The 18,166-nt window shown below is 46.1% G+C and overlaps 1 protein-coding gene across 1 annotated transcript; it reads left to right on the top strand.

Moving 5' to 3' along the window:
* Positions 1–402: 402 nt before the first annotated feature.
* Positions 403–16,840, top strand: PRKAR1A (protein kinase cAMP-dependent type I regulatory subunit alpha). The gene is made up of 11 exons (XM_061145005.1): positions 403–560; positions 3,231–3,410; positions 8,017–8,187; positions 8,954–9,045; positions 9,245–9,306; positions 10,045–10,091; positions 10,980–11,138; positions 11,810–11,870; positions 12,911–13,032; positions 14,088–14,169; positions 14,451–16,840. The coding sequence occupies exons 2-11, from the start codon at positions 3,237–3,239 to the stop codon at positions 14,621–14,623; spliced, it is 1,143 nt and encodes a 380-aa protein (XP_061000988.1). The 5' UTR covers positions 403–560; positions 3,231–3,236; the 3' UTR covers positions 14,624–16,840.
* Positions 16,841–18,166: the final 1,326 nt, after the last annotated feature.

Raw genomic sequence — 18,166 nt, 5'->3', positions numbered from 1 at the left:
GGCGGAGCCGCCCACCTGTCCCCCGGGACGCCCCACGGGGGCCGAGCGGGGGCGGCCGCGGAGGGCCGGAGAAAAGGCGCGGGCGGCGCGCGCGGCAGGAGTGAGGGCGCCAGGCGAGCGCGGGACGGGCACGCGAGCTGCCGCGCTGCGCGCACAGGAGCCGGGAGCTCGCGGAGCAGCCGGGTGCTCGCGGCATCCGAACGGGGACAGGTGAGGGGCGGCAGGTGACGGGCGACGGGAGTCCCGGGCCGGAGGCCGCGGACCAGTGACGCGTTGGGACCGAAACAAGGGCAGAGGGAGGACCAGTCCGGGCGGCGAAGGGGCGAGGGTACGCCTGCGGGGCCGCTGCCCCTTTAAGGTTGCCGGGGCGACGGCTCTGGCCAGAGCGAGGCGCATTGACGTCAGCAGCCGGGCGCTGATTGGCTGCGGCGCGGCCGTTTCCGGTGGCGCCGTTGCGGAGCCGCTATCGCCGAGTGAAGCGGAGCCGGGAGGGCGTCGCTGAGGGAGTCCCGCCGGCCGTCTCCGAGCCCGCAGCCCAGCCCGCCGCCGCCCATCCGCAGGTAAGGGGGCTCGCGGGCCCCGGCGCTCCTCGCCTCGCCTCCTGCCGCCCGCCCGGGGGCGCCGGGCCGACCCAAGATGGCGTCGCGGGGAGAGCCCTGCGGGGGGATGGCCGCCCGCCCGCGCGGCCTCTCCTCACGGCTGCCGCGCGCCCCGGGCCGCCCCGGAGGCTCCCGGCTCCCAGCGCGGGCCCGCCCCCGCCGCCGCGCTCGCCCTCCCCCCACAAGGGCGGCGGCGCGGGGCCTGCAGAGCCCCCAGCCCTTTCCGGCCGCCTGAGGGGCGGGGGCCGCGCTTTTCCCCCGCGGCCGCCTCCGCGTCCGCCCGCGGCGATCCCCTACCGTCCCGGCCAGCCGCCCGCCCCGCCCCCGCGGCGGCGGCCGCCGGCCTCCCCCGTCAGTCTCCTCTCGTCAGCCCCCTCTCGCCGGCCTACCCTGTCATTCCCCTTTCGTCAGCCCCGTCTTGTCGGCCTTCTCACGTCGGCCCCCCTCTCGCCTTCCCCGCCCCGCTGCCACCCCTGGGGTCTCCCCGCGGCTTTCCGACCGGAGTGAGATGGGGGCCTCCCTCCCGCGGCCCGGGCCCAAGTGCCGCGAAGGGCACGTCCCTGCCCTCCTCCGACACGTCCGGGGTACCCGGGAGCTCCCCCTCCCCCCCAGTCCGGGGCACGCGCGTCCGCGCCGGGAGGAGCCCGCGGGAGTGGCCTTCTCCGTGGTCCCCGAGGATGACCCCCAGGAAGGACTGGCCGCGGCCTGAATGAGCGACCTTCTCAAAGGGTCTGACATACTTCCTCGCGTCTAACCTCTTGGATACGGCGTTGTGTTAATATCACAACTGATTTTCCAGAAGAACGAATCCCAGTGTTTTTTTAGGAGAGACAATGCGGTGTCCGTTTTTTAGCAGTTAAATAACCGGGGACGAGGGAGAGCTAAATTGTAGGCTGTTAGAACTGAGTACAAGTGCAGAGTGAATCTATTCCATTAAGAAATTAAGACCGTGAAATACGGATTTTCTGGGGTTCACACGATGAACGCATCAATCCTGGGGCATTTCTATTAATATGCCGCCAAATTACTAGTGTCCTCTTTCTGGTCTTTTAAATACATTGTTGCAAACAAAAAGCCAGTTTCACCTCTTGGACCCAGTTCTCTCATTTCTACCACAGACTTGACCTTTGAATGGTTTTCTGTGGTCAGTTGAAAACATGTATTGATATTCCCGAAATGTATCTCAGTGTTTCGAAACACAGAAAGATCTCATTGACCATTTTTGGTGTCTTTCAGTACAGTGTATTTTCTAAAGCAGAAAATCCTGAAGTGGATTTTAAGTTGATATGGTTGTCTGACTTGTGAAAGAGGCGGGTGTAAATCTATCTTAAAGTAATCTGTGTGTGTGTGTGTGTGAGGGAGTTTATTTCTGAAGGAGCAGCAGGAATCTTTTTCTGTGGCCTCTTTAATTTATGTGCCTGTCAGGTGTCTACAAACTTTCTCATGGTCTGTTAATTAGTCTACTGTTATTGACCTTTACCATGAAAGCTGTCAAAACAAAATGAGTAACAGCATTTTGTACTGTGGCTCTGGCTCTTCACTGTGCTGTTTCTTTGTCCTTTGAAATTTAGTTTGATCTCATTGGTTTTGTGCGCATTGAATTTGGGAAACGTGGGTTAGTACTGAAATCTCTTGCAGAGTGGAGAGCACCTCACCTTTATCTTCTGATCTTAATTACATGATAATTAGGAGTTGGAAGGAAAACAGTTTGTGACTCTTGTTAAGTTAGTGAGCTTTGAATTCCAGGCTAAGATTAGCGGCCCATTATTGCGTTTATTTTACTTCACATCGAAGTAGTTTAAACCCTCTAAAATTCACTAATGTAGTTTATTGAGTCTTCATGTGAGTTAAAAACTTGATGTTTTAACATTTCCCTATTCAAATCTTTTATAGTTTACTTGTTAAGGTGTTTATATGGTGTTTTTGTTTTTCTTTCTATTAGTAACGATAAAGATTTTCCTTTTTACTAGTGGATAATTGTGTTATCGTTTAAGACTGGAATCTGGTACAAAGAGTCTGGGATTAAAAATTGGTTTTATAACTCATCTGGGTTTTCTTTTGTGTTTTAAACCATTTTGGTTGTGTTGGCTTATGAGAGCCTGTGCTCCAGTGGTTTGCTGGGTGAGATCGGCCTGCTCCCCTGGGATCCAGGTTATGTGAAGGGGACGTCAGATGTTCCTCATGGTGCTTCCTTGCTTTCACCAAGCGCCGACTGGCATACCTTCTAATTCTCTGTCCTGTTTACCCTTTGCACGCTTCCCGCATCGCCATGATTTCTTTTGCAGAAGAGAACTGAATGAAATTCCCTTGGGGTCTGCCTGACTCCTCAGCACCAGCCCCGCCGGGGAGAGCCGCTCACACTTCCTCTCTTGGCCCGGGGGCCGGCTGCGCGTGTGCCTCTCAGGGCCTGGGTGCAGCAGGACCTCGGTGCAGTACTGCCTTGCCCGAATGTGCCTTCTCCTCATACTTCACTCCCTGGCCCTCACCTCCCTGTTTTAAAATTAAAAAAACCTACCTAGTGAGAATGAAGTCTTTGTGAATCAGTTGCCTGGTGAATTTGCTAAGGCGAAGGCCAGCTCTACGTTTGCTCTTTGTGAATAGTTTTCCCAAGCTTCTGTGTCTTCTCCTTAGTGAACCATGGCATCCGGCACCACCGCCAGCGAGGAGGAGCGCAGCCTCCGGGAATGCGAGCTCTATGTCCAGAAGCACAACATCCAAGCGCTGCTCAAGGACTCCATCGTGCAGCTGTGCACCGCCCGGCCCGAGAGGCCCATGGCCTTCCTCAGGGAGTACTTCGAGAAGCTGGAGAAGGTAAAAATAAATGGGCGAGCTTGAGAGCTGACCCTTATGGTTGTTAAATGCAAGGCTGGATAATGTCACTGATCTCTGTCTTTGGGAAGAAAAGGAATGCTGACCAAATAATAATTTATAATCATCATCATCATCATTTAAAATTTCAGAAAAGAATACAGTTAATGCGTTTGTAGTAATTTGTAACTTTGTAATCAGAGTTTATTGGAACTACTCTGAATGCTCAGCTTACTTGGCTAACAGGTTTTCCAACCATAGTTCCTTGTAACTGTTTTAATTAATACATAAAATGGACCAAATGAAATAACTGAGTTGGTTCAGTTGATTGGAAGTAGTACAACACTGGTCAGCAGAAACTATTGCAAGATTGTAAACCGATTATATTCCAGTAAAAATTAAAAAATAAAAATGGTACATCAGTGGTGTGAATTGAGAACTTTTGCAGTACTTGAAAGCATTTAATGCTGTTTTCTTCAGCAAAACAAGTAAACTTGTAGGCTTTATCCTGCGTTTGAAATCACTCTTCTGGAGCATACAAGTCTGGCTTGTGATTCGTGTATCAGGAGCTCTGAGTTGTCCAAGTGTGTTTTACTGTAGGATGTGTCCCAAAGTAAATCGACTCTGGAGCAGAGAGAGTAAGATTGATGGCTCTCAGAATTTTACTTTATTTACAATTCTGGTCAGGACTTGTTTCCTCTTGAAAAAAGATTCAGTTTTTACTCATTGTTGTTCATCCTTATTGTGTGTGTGTCAGTCGGACCTAAGCATGGGGTATGTGCTTTTCTAAGCAAAGTGGTCATTTTTCATCAAGGTTAGTTCAATCCCTTCAAAAAAATGATGAATGAGAAAGTTTGGATTGTTAAGAGTTTTAAGTAGTTTGTTTGATTTGCTCCTGAAATTTCAGCAGGATAAAGTTAGAGATTTTCTTAACTCATATTGAAGTTTTGAAGTGGTTCACAATGACTGTGAATCACTTGGGAGGCATTTTCTTAGGTGTATGATTGTTAATTATCTAGTTGTATTGCAGAAAGGTTTATACTGTATCCCACTGGTTTGGACAACTTCTCAAACAGCATAATTTATTAGTAAAAGAATCTGTTTTACTAATGTTCAAAAAATGTTTGGGTGGCTCAGTGACTGGAACCTTCTTCCCGTTTTCTTGGAAAGCTGTTGAAATTGGTTTTTAGTACCATGGTTAGAATAATTAAAACAACAGGAAAGCCTAGCCAGCCCCAGTGAGTGTAGCCTTGGTGTTTGGGGATTGTGGCAGAAAGTCTGGTTTCCCTCTCACTGAAGCGGCTGCTGGTAGTGGAGCGTTGTTGCGCCAGGCTGCTGTGCGCCTTCCCTCCCTGTTTGGAAGGGAAGTGCGTTCCTGGAGGTCTCGTTCTGAAGTCGGTCACTGTAAGGTGATCCCTCTGCTCCCTGGACATCAATAGAGCCACCCGCTGAGCGGCTGAGGTGGGTGAGACGTGAAGTGTGTGTCTTTTTATAGGGAGAGTGGAGTGTGGTGCTCATTTCAGGGCTTGTTTTTTCATGGCCCTGTTGGAGCACTGACTGCAGGGAAAACAGGAGAGGATCATGCAAGTAGTTTCTTTGCACCTGGGATTTTTAGATGTGATGTGTGTCGGCCTCTCTACCTTTTAATAGAGTCACAGCTTACCACTTTTTCTGTAATTCATGGATTTTTGTTCATTTGCATTCATTCCTTTAGCCAAGGTTGAATACAGATACCCGGACATTGGAGAAACTAGAGTTTCAGCTGTTCAACAGGTCATTTTTCTGTACGTTAGGTGTTGAGTTATATGTCTGAAAATACAGTCACACTCTTGTCACCTTTTTGCCGTGCTAACCAGGGCTCATGTTTCTGATTCCCTCAACTGCTCAGTAAGAAATGCCCTAGAAACCTATCTCAGTTGGTCCTCTGACAGAGTCTGCATTTTACTTCAGATGGTTGTTTGTAATCCGAGTCCTCTCTTCTGTGTGTGTTCATTTGAACCTTGCCAACTAGTAGATGAGAGGATTTGTGATGGCGCTGACCATGGAGTGCCCGTGTGCCAGGTGCGGGGCGAGCCCTTGACCTTTTATGAATACTCATTACTTCAAACGTGTGCGGTTGGTGATTGTCACCGTTTTACAGAGGAAGCAGTAAAGCTAAGAGGGGCCAGGGAACTTGGCCGTGGTCACACAGGGACCAGCTTTCGTTGCAGCACTTCGTGACCCCTGGGTCTCGGTGGTTACTCCACATGTCCTGACACTTGGCCGCGTGCAGCCGTCTGTGCTCAGCCCATCTGTCTTGGCTGCACATGTCTTGTTCCGGGGTCCAGTGGAAGGAGCAACCATAGATAAGGCGCGGTGTTCTAAAGGCAGAGCGGGTCAGACGCTCCAGGGGCCAGAGTGCACTATTACAAGAACAAGCCACGTACCAAACCCCGAGCCAGTGAGCTGGGATGTCGACTTCACCCTCTGGGAAGAATGGATGTCAGGGCAGGGAGGATGGTGCAAACACGTTGAGTTAGCCACGGGCACTGAATCAGAACTTAATGTGCTGGGATGCATTGACAGTAAGTGGACTGGGAGGGGTTCGTTTGAGGAGTGAGGAGACTGAAGCATGGCAGCAGCAAGGAAACGCATAAAAACGTGTCACGGCGCGCAGTAGAGATGGGTGCCCTCGGCAGTGGCTCTGTCATCAGGACCAGGCTACATCCAAGTGCTGTTGACGATGGAACCCGGAGAGCACTGTTAGAACCGCAGTGCTCTTGGCACTTCAGAATTGTCTAAGACAGCAAAGATGCACTTAGAAGGTACTTCCAAATAAAGGGTTGCTTGTGAGATTTTTCATGATTTTTTTGTGAAATATCAATGACAAATCTTGGGTAGAATGTGTTTTCATTTATGCTCTTGAACTTTTAACTTTGGGGAGACTTGAGTTTTAAAGTTCTCTGTTAATATGGAATGAAAAAAACCTTACCTGTTACTGTAATTACCAGAATGACAGTGAAGTGGATTTTCTTTGAAAATTTTTTAAAAAACAGTTTGGTTACATATTTGCCCGTGGTTCAGCATGACAATAAAAAGTCTTTTTCCTACTTCTTTGTCTCCCTGGAATGCTGCCTGAGTTGCATCATATACGGGCATTTATACGGTTGTGTCCAGTGTGCATGGTATCCCATTGTACGGATGTACATTAATGCGTGGTACTTAATCACCACATTGATGACCATTTTGGTGGTTTCCGGTATTTTGCTGTTAAAAGCTTTGGTATAATGAATAACTCTGTGTATCTTGTAATTCCACATACATGCATGTTTTAAAATAAATTCCTAACATAGGCACACTGGATTATTTGATCAACAGGTAAGTGCATTTGTAACTAAATATGCAAATACCTTCACGTTAGTTTTGTTATAGGCCTTTATTACTGTGTTTTTAATTGAAAAATCTAAAGAGATGAGAAAAATAAAGCTGGTTCCTCACTCCAAAAAATAAAGATTGGGCACAAGTCTACTGATAGAAATAAGCACTGTTCTTGCCTCAGTGGTGGTGGTTCTAGATGGTTCTTGCTGCACTTGTGTGTTCTTTGATTTGTCTTGATGCCAGACGCAGAGCTGAGTACCAGGTGGGAGAAAAAGCCGCCCCTCCTTAAATTATTTTTTATCAGAATTTTTCAGAAATAATTAGTAAATGCTGTCATTTAGAATTTGAAGGCTGTTTAGGAAAAGAATGGAGAATGAGTCATGAACGAGAAGGTGATAGATAGCTCACCATTCTTGGCTTTTTTCATTCGGGTTTTACGTCAGTCATAACTCATTCTCTACTGCAGACCTGAGAGGGATTTCTTTTTAAGGCCCTAGATCTGAAAAATAAGATTGTAAAATAGTTGATCTTGGTTTCATATGGATTGGTTTAATAAGTTGTAAAAAACAGGTAAACCAAATGTCAGCCCTGCCTGTAAAGAATGCTTCCAGCTCTGTTAGGATACCTATTGTTATGTCTCATCTTGGTTGAAGTCCAGGTTCCCATCACATTTCATTATCTGTTGAATATGAATCCTGCAGGCTGAGCACTCTCTCGTATTGTTTTTTTGTACTCCCCCTGCCTAGTGTAGATGTGGCGTGGCAGGTCCGCAGAGTGTGTATTGAGTTAATGGAGTAACCTGATAGTCTAGACTTTCTTATGTCACTTTGCTGTGCCTGGGTGATATTCCTTGATGGCATGCATGGGCAAGGCAGGGATCTCACACTCATTTCCCAGAGTTTTGTTTTGCAGTTTATTACTGTTGAGTGCATTATAGATCATTGTCAATTTATTACTACAGTGAGTGTATAGTTTTTAATTTTGCATGTTATGTGCCCTTGTACCAATGGCTTTTTGTTTGTTTGTTAGTATAGTGTCTATCACCATCTGAGGAACAGTATAACCCTTCCAGGGTATTTCTCTTCAAACTCGACTCTCCATTTTCTCCCATTCGTGATTGGCCTTTGCCCCTTAACTTTCATGTTGATAAGGAGAGATTTGTAGTGACTGAGAAGGACTGTCATTAGAATATGAGAATGCCAGTGAAGAGCACTGATGGAGGGTCTCATTTTATAAACTTGTAATTTTTCAGGAGGAGGCAAAGCAGATCCAGAACCTGCAGAAAGCAGGCAGCCGTGCAGACTCTCGGGAGGATGAAATCTCCCCCCCGCCCCCCAACCCCGTGGTGAAGGGCCGGCGACGACGTGGGGCCATCAGCGCTGAGGTCTACACGGAGGAGGATGCTGCGTCCTATGTTCGGAAGGTACCTGCATGCGGCAATGTCTCCTCTGATGAACGCGCGCTGTTCCCAGTAGTAAACACAGACAGGGTGGGCTGTACTCCATCCTGCGCTGTTCCTGGGTACTGGGGAGCAGGTTTCTGCAATAATAGGCCATCAGAGGAGGTATCTATAGTGATTATAAAACAGTCATTACTTGAGTTTGGGGGATTTTCTTTTCCGTGGTGTTGTTTTGCAGTGAAAGACCAGACAGTACTCCTTTTTGTCTTGAATCGTGGTGCCAGTTTTTTGACGTCTTCTCACTCACGTGGTGGCTTTAACATTTTGCTCTGTAAGCGTCATTCATCTCCATTGGCTATTTCTCAGAGCCAGTCTGCCATTTCCAGTTAAGAGATTAGCCTGAAGGGGGAAGATAATTGGGCTGGCAAGAGGTTGTGAGACTAACAGTAAATGATCATACTTTAGAAGATGACCAGTTACCATAAAATGCTTAGGTGTGCCTCAGTAATGACCTTGGGTAAGGTGGTTGTTGACTAGGAACCAAATACCAGCCTTTCAGGACAGGCCTAGTTGTAGACAAAGGGGATTAATTAGTATTTGTTCACTCAAAGTCAGTATTTGTGGGTCACAGATAGTGTGAGAGTGTTGTGTTGAAAATACTTAACTCAAAGCAGCCTTGTTCAAATACCTAAGGTAGCTTGACATCTAATTGAAGTGTCGGTTGCAGTCGTGAAGTCGTTTTGGTTTATGGAGTGTATGGCATGGTCACTGAACTCTCTGCTCTTTCCAGGTTATTCCCAAAGATTATAAGACAATGGCTGCTTTAGCTAAAGCCATTGAAAAGAACGTGCTGTTCTCACATCTCGATGACAACGAGAGGAGGTAGGTGATGCTATCTTTCTGGTACAGTTGGGATCCCAAACTAGCTGCCTCGTTGTTGCAGGTTTTAAAGGGTCTTCATAATTGTTCACCTCGTGCCACTCCAGGCTGAAAACCTAGAAACTCTAAGGTTAGCTAACAGGCTAAGGTCTGTTAGCTCTCAGGTTAGTGTTTTGTAACACGAAGCCTTCTCTCTCTGCAGTGACATTTTTGACGCCATGTTCCCCGTTTCCTTTATTGCTGGAGAGACTGTTATTCAGCAGGGTAAGGGTGGCTGCTTTTATGCAAGTGCTGTTATTAAAGCTGTGAAGTTTTTTTCCTCTTTAAGCCTACCATCTTCCTTTTGGTATACTGTTGGATTTTCTTATTTCTTTAATTAAAATCTTCTGAACTAAAAGTAAAAGGCACACTTTGAGTAAGGGACTAATATTTCCCTAATGTCAGTATAGTTTTGTTTATAGTAACTGTTAAAGAAAATTCGTGCATTTTTACTTTATAAGGAATTCCAGAGCCACATATATTTTATATATCCTTTATATGGATTATTAACCAGTCAGAGGAAAATAAAGTAGGAATAAGCCACACACTCAGATTCTTCATCATCTAGCCCATCTCTGTACAAGGCTCTGTACCTTCTGCTGACTCTATTTTGCCCACACACCCCGACATGGAGCTCATGTTTTGGGTGTTCCCTCTTTTTTCCTATCTATTTACTCTCAGTATTTCCATGGGTTTTCATAATCCCTATATTTTCTTCTTCAGTGACAAGGTGATATGTTGTTACTATTGTATCTTGTTTTGTTGTTTTAGATGACATGGCAGTTAACATTTCTGTACATATAAGTGGCTTGCTTAAGTTATTTTTCAGAGGCATCTTCACCATGAGATGACTGATGACCTGGTCAGTTTTATGACTTGTAAAATATATTGCTGGACTTTTTGGTTTGATTTGTTCATTAATTTATAATTTGCTTCTGACTTTTTTACTCTCCTCACTTTTAGGTGATGAAGGGGATAACTTCTACGTGATTGACCAAGGAGAGATGGATGTAAGATTTAATAATAGCAAAAATATGTTGAGAATCTTAAAAGTCAGCTTGTTATTTACTGCTTTTTATTTATTTTTTATTTACTGCTTTTTAGAGTGTCTGAAGGACTTATTACATCCTTGTATGTTAGATTCCTTTTGCCAAATGTTTTACTGACACCAAGAAAGGCCATTTTTACTGGCACTAAACCTTTTAAATATAATTTCTTTGGCTGAATGTACAGTTCAGGACTTTTGCTAGGTTAGCAGTTAAGGCCTGTGTGCCTGCTTTTGAGTAGGATAAGGTCAGGGGAGGCTTGGCAGGTCATCAGCTGGGAGACTTGGTACAGCCTCTGTCCTGTACATCTTGTCCCTCCCATGAGAGTGTTAGAAAAGTCGGTGGCATAGCAAGTAAAGTGCTAACCAGCGCAGTGCCTGGCACAGGCTTCTATAAATACACTTGTTCAGTGGCTAAGTTGTGTCCAACTCTTTGCAACCCCATGGACTGCAGCACGCCAGGCTCTTCTGTCCTCCACTCTCTCCTGGAGGTTGCTTACAGTCATGTCCATTGAGTCAGTGATGCTCTCTAACCATCTCATCCTCTGCTGCCCCCTTCTCCTTTTGGCTAGTAAAGACGTAACGAGTACTGTTAATGCCTAGTTCACTTTTTTGCTCTCATCATCCCTTCTGAGGGCCTTTTTCTTACCAGATAATTAAACCAGGTAAATTATAGACACTCTGAACATACTTGATTTGTCAGAAGTCAGGTGTCTTGCTCTGCTGTGTACCGGAGAGGTAACATTTAATTTTCTGCAAAGTTCAGGATTCTGATCTCTTAAAAAAGAGTGTGCAGGTTTTTAATCCGTATGTATTTGTGTCTGTAGAGATAAGCAGTGCTTTTGTATTTTAGGTCTATGTCAACAATGAATGGGCAACCAGTGTCGGGGAAGGAGGGAGCTTCGGGGAGCTCGCTCTGATTTACGGGACTCCTCGAGCGGCCACTGTCAAGGCCAAGACGAATGTGAAACTGTGGGGCATTGACCGGGACAGCTACCGAAGGATCCTGATGGTGAGGCCCATGGGGGTGGGTGCAGACCACTCTCCAGGCTGTGTGGCTCGGTGTTCGACAGTACCACCGCGGGAAGATGGGAATACTTCTACTTGTAATGACTGAATGCTTGACCTTAGCATTACCCACTACACCGTTTGCGACAAAGATCTTTTAGAACAGAACTTTGGCTGAAATAATACAGAGACAAACACGGGGTGTGTATGCAATGGTCAGCTGATGTTTGGAACTGTCTCCATTGGTCAGCACATCTTCCTTTAGCCAGTCTTCACACAGACAGATGGCTTGATGGATGCTGCTCTGACATTTCTATGGTAGCAGTTTGAGTTCCTTCTTTCTGTGGAGGATTAGGGTTGTGGAGAAGGACCCTGAGCTGGAAGTATAGTCAGCTTTACTTGGGGTTTTTTTTCTTTTTTTTTTTTGGAGAACTGATTATTTGCTTTTTTGACATTTCAGTATTTGATGAATTCTTTATCTATATACCTGGTGTTCCTTTTAGGAGCAGGTTACTGAGAACTTTTTATTGAACACAGACCTTAGCATCTTCAGCAGGAGAAAACAAGCAAGCTCTGACAGACTGCTGTTGTCAGTTTACCTGAAACATTTCTTACTCCACAGCGTTGTGTGAATTACACATTTTAGAGATATGACTTTCTTTTTTTCATTCACAGGGAAGCACGCTGAGAAAGCGGAAGATGTATGAGAAGTTTCTTAGTAAAGTGTCTATTTTAGGTAAGTTGGAAAGTTGCATGGAGAATTGCTAAATTGAAGTGTTAATAATGCTTAAGGAAATGGATTCTGTTTCATAAAGATTGCTTGAGTTATCAATATTTTTTCATAGTAACAAAAAACAGGAATGTGGAGCTAAAGTTTGGCTACGAAGTAATTTCAATGTGTGTTTAGTTTGCTAGTGGGTGGCTGACCTCTTAGTTAGAAATAAGTGCTACTGATTTCCTCCTGGAAGGATAGAAAGGCTGGACGTGTCCTCCAGATGGTGGATGGCTGGTTATCCCCGGGACGTGGTCTCCATTGCTCTGTGAGTTTTTTCAGTTCAGCAAAGTGAGTGTTGCCAAGAATGTGTGTCTTCTGTGGAAAGGTTTTGTGTCACTTGCTAGCTTTCTCTGAAAAAATGCTAGAAGTTTGAGGAAATGTAGAGCCGCGTAATCAGAGGGGCTTCTGTGTGATCTGTTTTGTGGACTTGGAGACATTATTACAAGCTGCTCTTCATTGGGAGGGAATGGTGAGTTTCATAAGGTCACACAGTCTTAATCTTTGCTTTTTACAGTGACTTGACTTTTGTGCCCTTACTTTTCCTTTCTTGGAAATGATTACTTTCTAGTGTCTCAAGTGTCAGTTTGGCCTTTGGGAACATAAGTTATTTTTTAGTTATTCTTGTTGGTTTTGTAAATAAATCTGAGTTATTTCTCTGCATTTCTGGAACAGATTCTTTTTGGGTCCTGTAATTGCAGGTTTGATTTGCATTGATGGCAGTCTTTGGCAATACTTAATGATCACATTCTTTTCATTCCTTTCCCATTGGATGCAGTTGGTGTAGATTTACCTGGCTCCTGGGCCCCTGAATTCAGGAGGGCACTTGGGCCACCTGTAAGTGACAGGGGGTTGTTGCTAAGAGAGAGGTAGTTGAAGACAGGTGCCAAGTTGAATCTGAGCCACACTAGAGTGTTTTAATTGACTTTTTTATACTTTTTGTTTTGAAATTTTTAGCAATACCAAGTAACATAGAGAAAACTCTTTTGTCATCTGCCTTTTAGAATCTCTGGACAAGTGGGAGCGTCTCACGGTAGCTGATGCGTTGGAACCAGTCCAGTTTGAAGACGGGCAGAAGATTGTGGTTCAGGGGGAGCCGGGTGATGAGTTCTTCATTATTTTAGAGGTAAAGACGGGGCAGCCCTGGAGGGGGACGGGGCAGCCCGGAGGGGGACGGGGCAGCCCCGAGGGGGAGGGGGACGGGGCCCTGGTCCTCAGTCACAGCTGCTGTTTTGGGGTTACCTGACAGTTTTAGTTAAAGGTTATCATTCCCTTTGAAATGCGGATGTTTGCTTTTCTGCTGCTGCTAAGTCGCTTCAGTCGTGTCCGACTCTGTGCGACCCCATAGACGGCAGCCCACCAAGCTCCCTGTCCCTGGGATTCTCAAGGCAAGAACACTGGAGTGGGTTGCCATTTCCTTCTCCATGCTTTTCTGCCAGGCCACCACATTTTAAATGAGTTTAAGTCAGAATTGTGGGAAGTATTAGTCAGATTCTGATCTACTCAAATTACTTTTGCTTATACAGGCCAGACAGAACTCGGCCACTCAACTCACAGACTATGAAGTGATGGACATTTCTGTTAAAATCATGCCTTGGGGCTGTTTGGCAATAAAGGGCCCAGCTCAGGTCTTTAAATTCTCTGTTTTCCTGTGTTTTATGTGCTCATGACTGTCGACATGGAGATCTGCACAGCTGGTGTGCTGTGAGTGCGGTCAGGAAACGCTGCCGGTATTTCTCGAGCCAGGGGTTGAGGAAGTCTTCGTGAGAAGGGCCAGGCAGTAACTAGTCCAGGCTTTTCTGAGCCCTGGTGTTTCTTTTGCAGACAGAACTCTTCTCACGGTGAGACAGCAGGCAGGGACTGCACCTAGAGGAGCTGCTGTGTCGCTCATGTATAGCTGTGTCTATAAAGAGGCAGTGCGCCTGGACCTGGCGCTCCTCCTGCAGTTTCTCACCTCAGTCCCAACCCTGGAAGCCCCTCGGCCTGATGCGAAGCCCCCCGGGGGGGCTGGAGGTCAAGCCTGTGCTGACTCTTCAGTCTTCATGACATGAACACAGAGGATTTGAAATAGCTGCTGAATTTTTTTTCTTTGCAGAGCTCTAAAGTTGCACAGGGCGTTCAGTGTGTCCCCTAGGAGTCGGCTGTATTAACATGCGTTGCTCTTTGGTGCTCCCATCACAGGGCTCGGCCGCTGTGCTGCAGCGGCGTTCAGAGAACGAAGAGTTTGTGGAAGTGGGAAGGTTGGGGCCTTCGGACTACTTTGGTAAGTGGGTCCCTCGGGGTGAAGTCCCTTCTCGGCAAGCATCACAGTCCTTCCTGGTCTTGTTTTCCTTCTCCTGCATTTCAGTTTTTACTTTAGTTTTTTGGCTCTGCAAGAGTTTGACCTTTACTCAGTTAATATGTTACTATCTCACGTCTGTCACTGGACTGTTTTTTCTGAATTGCGGATGTCGTGTGGCCTGTGCGGGTCTCTCTCTGCTCTGAGGGTGCCTCCGGGAAAGCATTCTGGGAGTGCACCCGCGCTCAGCCCTCTCTCCCCTCCAGGCGAGATCGCTCTGCTGATGAACCGACCCCGTGCAGCCACCGTGGTGGCCCGCGGCCCGCTGAAGTGCGTCAAGCTGGACCGGCCGCGGTTCGAGCGCGTCCTCGGCCCGTGCTCCGACATCCTCAAGCGCAACATCCAGCAGTACAACAGCTTCGTGTCCCTGTCCGTCTGAGGCGCCCGCCCTGCGCCCGCGCCACGCAGACGCGCTGCCCGCCGGCGCCCCGGGGCCGCGGGCGCCGCAGCTTCTTGTTGGCTTCTGTTCCAGTTGCTTTTGTGGCACCGTTTTTATTTTGGAGCATTACTGAGTGCTCACACAGTTAAATAAATAGAAGGATTCTCTGGAGACTCTGCTGTCCCTGCTTCTCTGTGCAGTGTTAGTGTTCACACCCCCACCCGCACCCCAGCTCGCTGTCTGCCGAGGGCTGACCCCGCCCCGCCGAGTTACGTGGAGCCTGAGCGACAGCGCGAGGTCTCCTCTAAGTGACACGCGTCTCCTGTTACCATGAGCATTCTTCAGACTGTGGCTATGTGTGCTGTCTGTCTTCATAGAATACGTGATTTCTCATGAAGCTCTGAGGATTAGGAACCAGGTATAGCAGACTCTTCATGTAGTGGGGCATCTGCCTGTAGTTAAAGTAGCTTAAGGGTGGGAATGCCCAGTGTTGCTGTGATATGACCAGTTGTTTTTTTAATGAGAGTTTGTATCTGTCAGGCAGATTTGCCGGGTCTTGCTTATCTCCAGTTGCTAAGGTTTCCTCTTCAGCTCAGCAGCATGTGGAGGTGTGGCTATCTGCTCCTGCTTTCTGCATTTCACACCGAAGCATAAGCTACAAATACCGGTTCTGATTTAACGACATCTGCCTCAGCTCACAGATTCTGATTAGACCTTCCTCTTTCCAGCTAGTGCCAAATACTCATCAGCAGATGCTGAATTGACAATGAGAATTCGAGGTCTGCATTCTTGGTGGTTAACTGGGAGCTTCTGGTTAGTGTGTGTCCTTCAGGTGACCCCAGGATGGTCATCTCTTACGCTCTGCAAGCCCCGACTCCAGGACAGACACACTCAGTGTCGATGTCATGACAGAGAAAGGGAAGAGGGGTTGCTAAAGGGGACGATGGCAGGCAGGCAGAGTTCAGTGTTGGGACACTGCCCCCTAAGTTCACTGGGGCAGGGGACTTGGAAGACGTTCTTTACTCTGCTTCTGCACCCGCACCGCTCCTCGCCCCGCTTTAAGTCAACTAGACTTTATGGGGGGTTGGGGGCGGGGTCAGATGTGTCTGTGTTTCTCACCCGACAGAAAGGCCATCCTGCTGAGAAGTTCTTCCCTATCCACTGTTCTATTCCCTGGGAAACTTTTCTGTGTAAACTTGTGTTTTGAGTCTTAATTGTATTTCAGTGTTTTCCAGCTTTATCAACCTTGTGTTACACTATTCCATGTGTACCAATGATAATCCCACTGTTCATCTTTATTGTTTTTTTAAACAGCATCTCACAGTTCCGTAATGTAGGCACTTTTATTTGCATTGTGATCTTTATAACATAACATGTAGGGGTATATTTGGGAGTGACTGCAAGCGTTTCTTTTTCCTTCTGTGTGCAACTGACTCTGATTATTAATCCCTTCTCCTTACCCTTTCCTGGGTCGTTAAATTGGTCATGGTACATGTTTTTCACAGATTTGAACAGTTTTTAGGTTGTTACTAGTTTGGAGTATAAATCTGGGAAACATTTTCTTTACATTTTAGTGTGGAATAGAAAGCCACCTTATTACAAATTTTTTATTTTTCAAAATTATACTAAATAAGGATTTTTGATCTGTATTTTGTGTTTAGCTGCCTTTTTATATTTAAAAGATTAAAACTTATGTTAATTAGCTTAAAGCTTAATTTGATCTTTGTTTAAACGCCAAAACTGTACTTAACTAAATTATTTAGAATGTCACATGTTTGCACAGTTTCCTCTATGTATATAATCATGTTCCATGTATATTTAGATACCTACAATGCTTCCTAAGTGAATTTTGCTCTTAAGTCATTTGGCTTTGCTGTTTACCCCTTTTTGTAGTTTTTAATCTAAAAAAATTGAAGTCTGAATTTAAAAACGATCACATTTTAAGCTTTATCTTTGTGCAGTCTGGGTGTATGTGAGAAACCACAGTTGGCACCATTTGTCTCAGTGGATAGCCTGAGCTTCAGCCGCCGTCATTTCTGGGCTTGGTAAGGGAGTTATGAGATCTCGTGCTCTAGACAGTGTGGACCGCCAAAGGACCATTTTGTACTGTTGCTTGGTTACTAGTCCGATTATACTCTGTGTGCTAATATACTCTCTTCTTTTTGTTATAGATTGTCTCGACGGTAGGTCAAGTAATAAAAAGATTAAATAATTTAATTCTTTAATGAATCAGTTTTTCTTCCCTTTCTCCTTTTCTTCTCTTCTCCATCCCCACTCCCCAGAAACTCCGAATCCAAATCCGGCGTGCAAGGATGAAAATTGATTGTAAATTAGGAGATGAGGGATCACGGAAAGAGTACGTTTGTTTTCAGTGTTTTCCAGTTCAGTCTGTCAGTGAATCTAAAATCCTTACTTTCAGGGTCATTGAGATGTACCGGATCTGTTTACTGAGTGATGGAAGGAAAAGACTAAATCAAGGCAAAGAATTTCTTTTTGTTAAGGGTAGACCGGCTCTCTGGCCTTGAAACTTCCCCAGACTGAATGGAAAATACTCCTAGGTCAGCATGCTTCTTGGTTTAAATTTAACCAAGTGCATTTGTATATTTAGGTGTGTGTCTGTGTTTTGCACACATACAAAGTCATTTCTAATATTTATTCCTCAAATTTCTGAGGCATGGGATGATAAATTGAGTCTGTTAGAATGGTGGACTTCATTTCTTCATACCCTGCTGGAACTGGGTGCTGCTTCGTAGCACATGCGCTTTGTCCAGATGCAGTCACCTCCCGCAGCCCACTAGAGTTGGAATATTTAACAGAATATAATTGAAGAGCATTTTCCTGGGTTGACTCTACTGGTTGTAGATTAATTTTCCCTCTCAAACACTGGCTCATATGAAATCCTTTTTTAATGATGTGAGTGTATTGATGTCATAAAATTGAAGTTGTATGATGTTAGTTTTCTTAACATTGCCTTCTTTCCAACCACAAATTGATTGCTGAACCCGTTCTGTATTTTTGTTAGGCCCTGGCAAGTGTATTTCTGGATGGGCTGAAACAGCATTGAGAAGCAGCATCTAGATCACCATTTAATGTGACCCCCAAGTAGCTGTCCTAATAGTGAGTGCCGGGTAAGACTGGAGAGGAGAAGCTGAAATCTCTCCCTTCTTACCCTGTGGAATTTTACACAGAAGCCAGCGTTGTTGAAGGACAAATTTGTGAAGTGCAGACTCTTCACAGAGTCTGTGGTTCAGAGTCTGTGGCCCTAGGTGCAGAGCTGTGACTTCATCCTGACGCAGCCTAAAACCCAAACCCCAGATGAGGCGGGTTTCTTCCTTTTGTGGAAGCTCTGCCAGTGTAGAAAAGCAGCTCTGTGGTTTCCCCAGTCACCACTAGATGGAGAGCTCGTCATTGTCTTTGTTCACCACAGAGTCATCACACAGTTGATCCTCGTTCTTCACGGAAGCTGTATTTGCGCATTTTGCAAACCTGTCTGCTCGCTGGGATGTGTTTGTACCCCCAGGTCAGCCCTTGCAGCACCGTCAG

The sequence above is a fragment of the Dama dama genome, chromosome 5 (genome assembly GCF_033118175.1).
Source record: "Dama dama isolate Ldn47 chromosome 5, ASM3311817v1, whole genome shotgun sequence".
Classification (NCBI taxonomy): domain Eukaryota; kingdom Metazoa; phylum Chordata; class Mammalia; order Artiodactyla; family Cervidae; genus Dama; species Dama dama.
Note: the sequence above shows the minus strand (reverse complement) of the source record. Positions and strands in the feature narration are given on the sequence as shown.

Bases quoted from the DNA above. Each gene is read 5' to 3' on its own strand.
- PRKAR1A (XM_061145005.1), top strand. From the start codon at position 3,237: ATGGCATCCGGCACCACCGCCAGCGAGGAGGAGCGCAGCCTCCGGGAA. The intron at 10,092-10,979 runs GTAAGATTTAAT...TTTGTATTTTAG, and splicing joins TTGACCAAGGAGAGATGGAT to GTCTATGTCAACAATGAATG. The intron at 11,139-11,809 runs GTGAGGCCCATG...TTTCATTCACAG, and splicing joins GCTACCGAAGGATCCTGATG to GGAAGCACGCTGAGAAAGCG.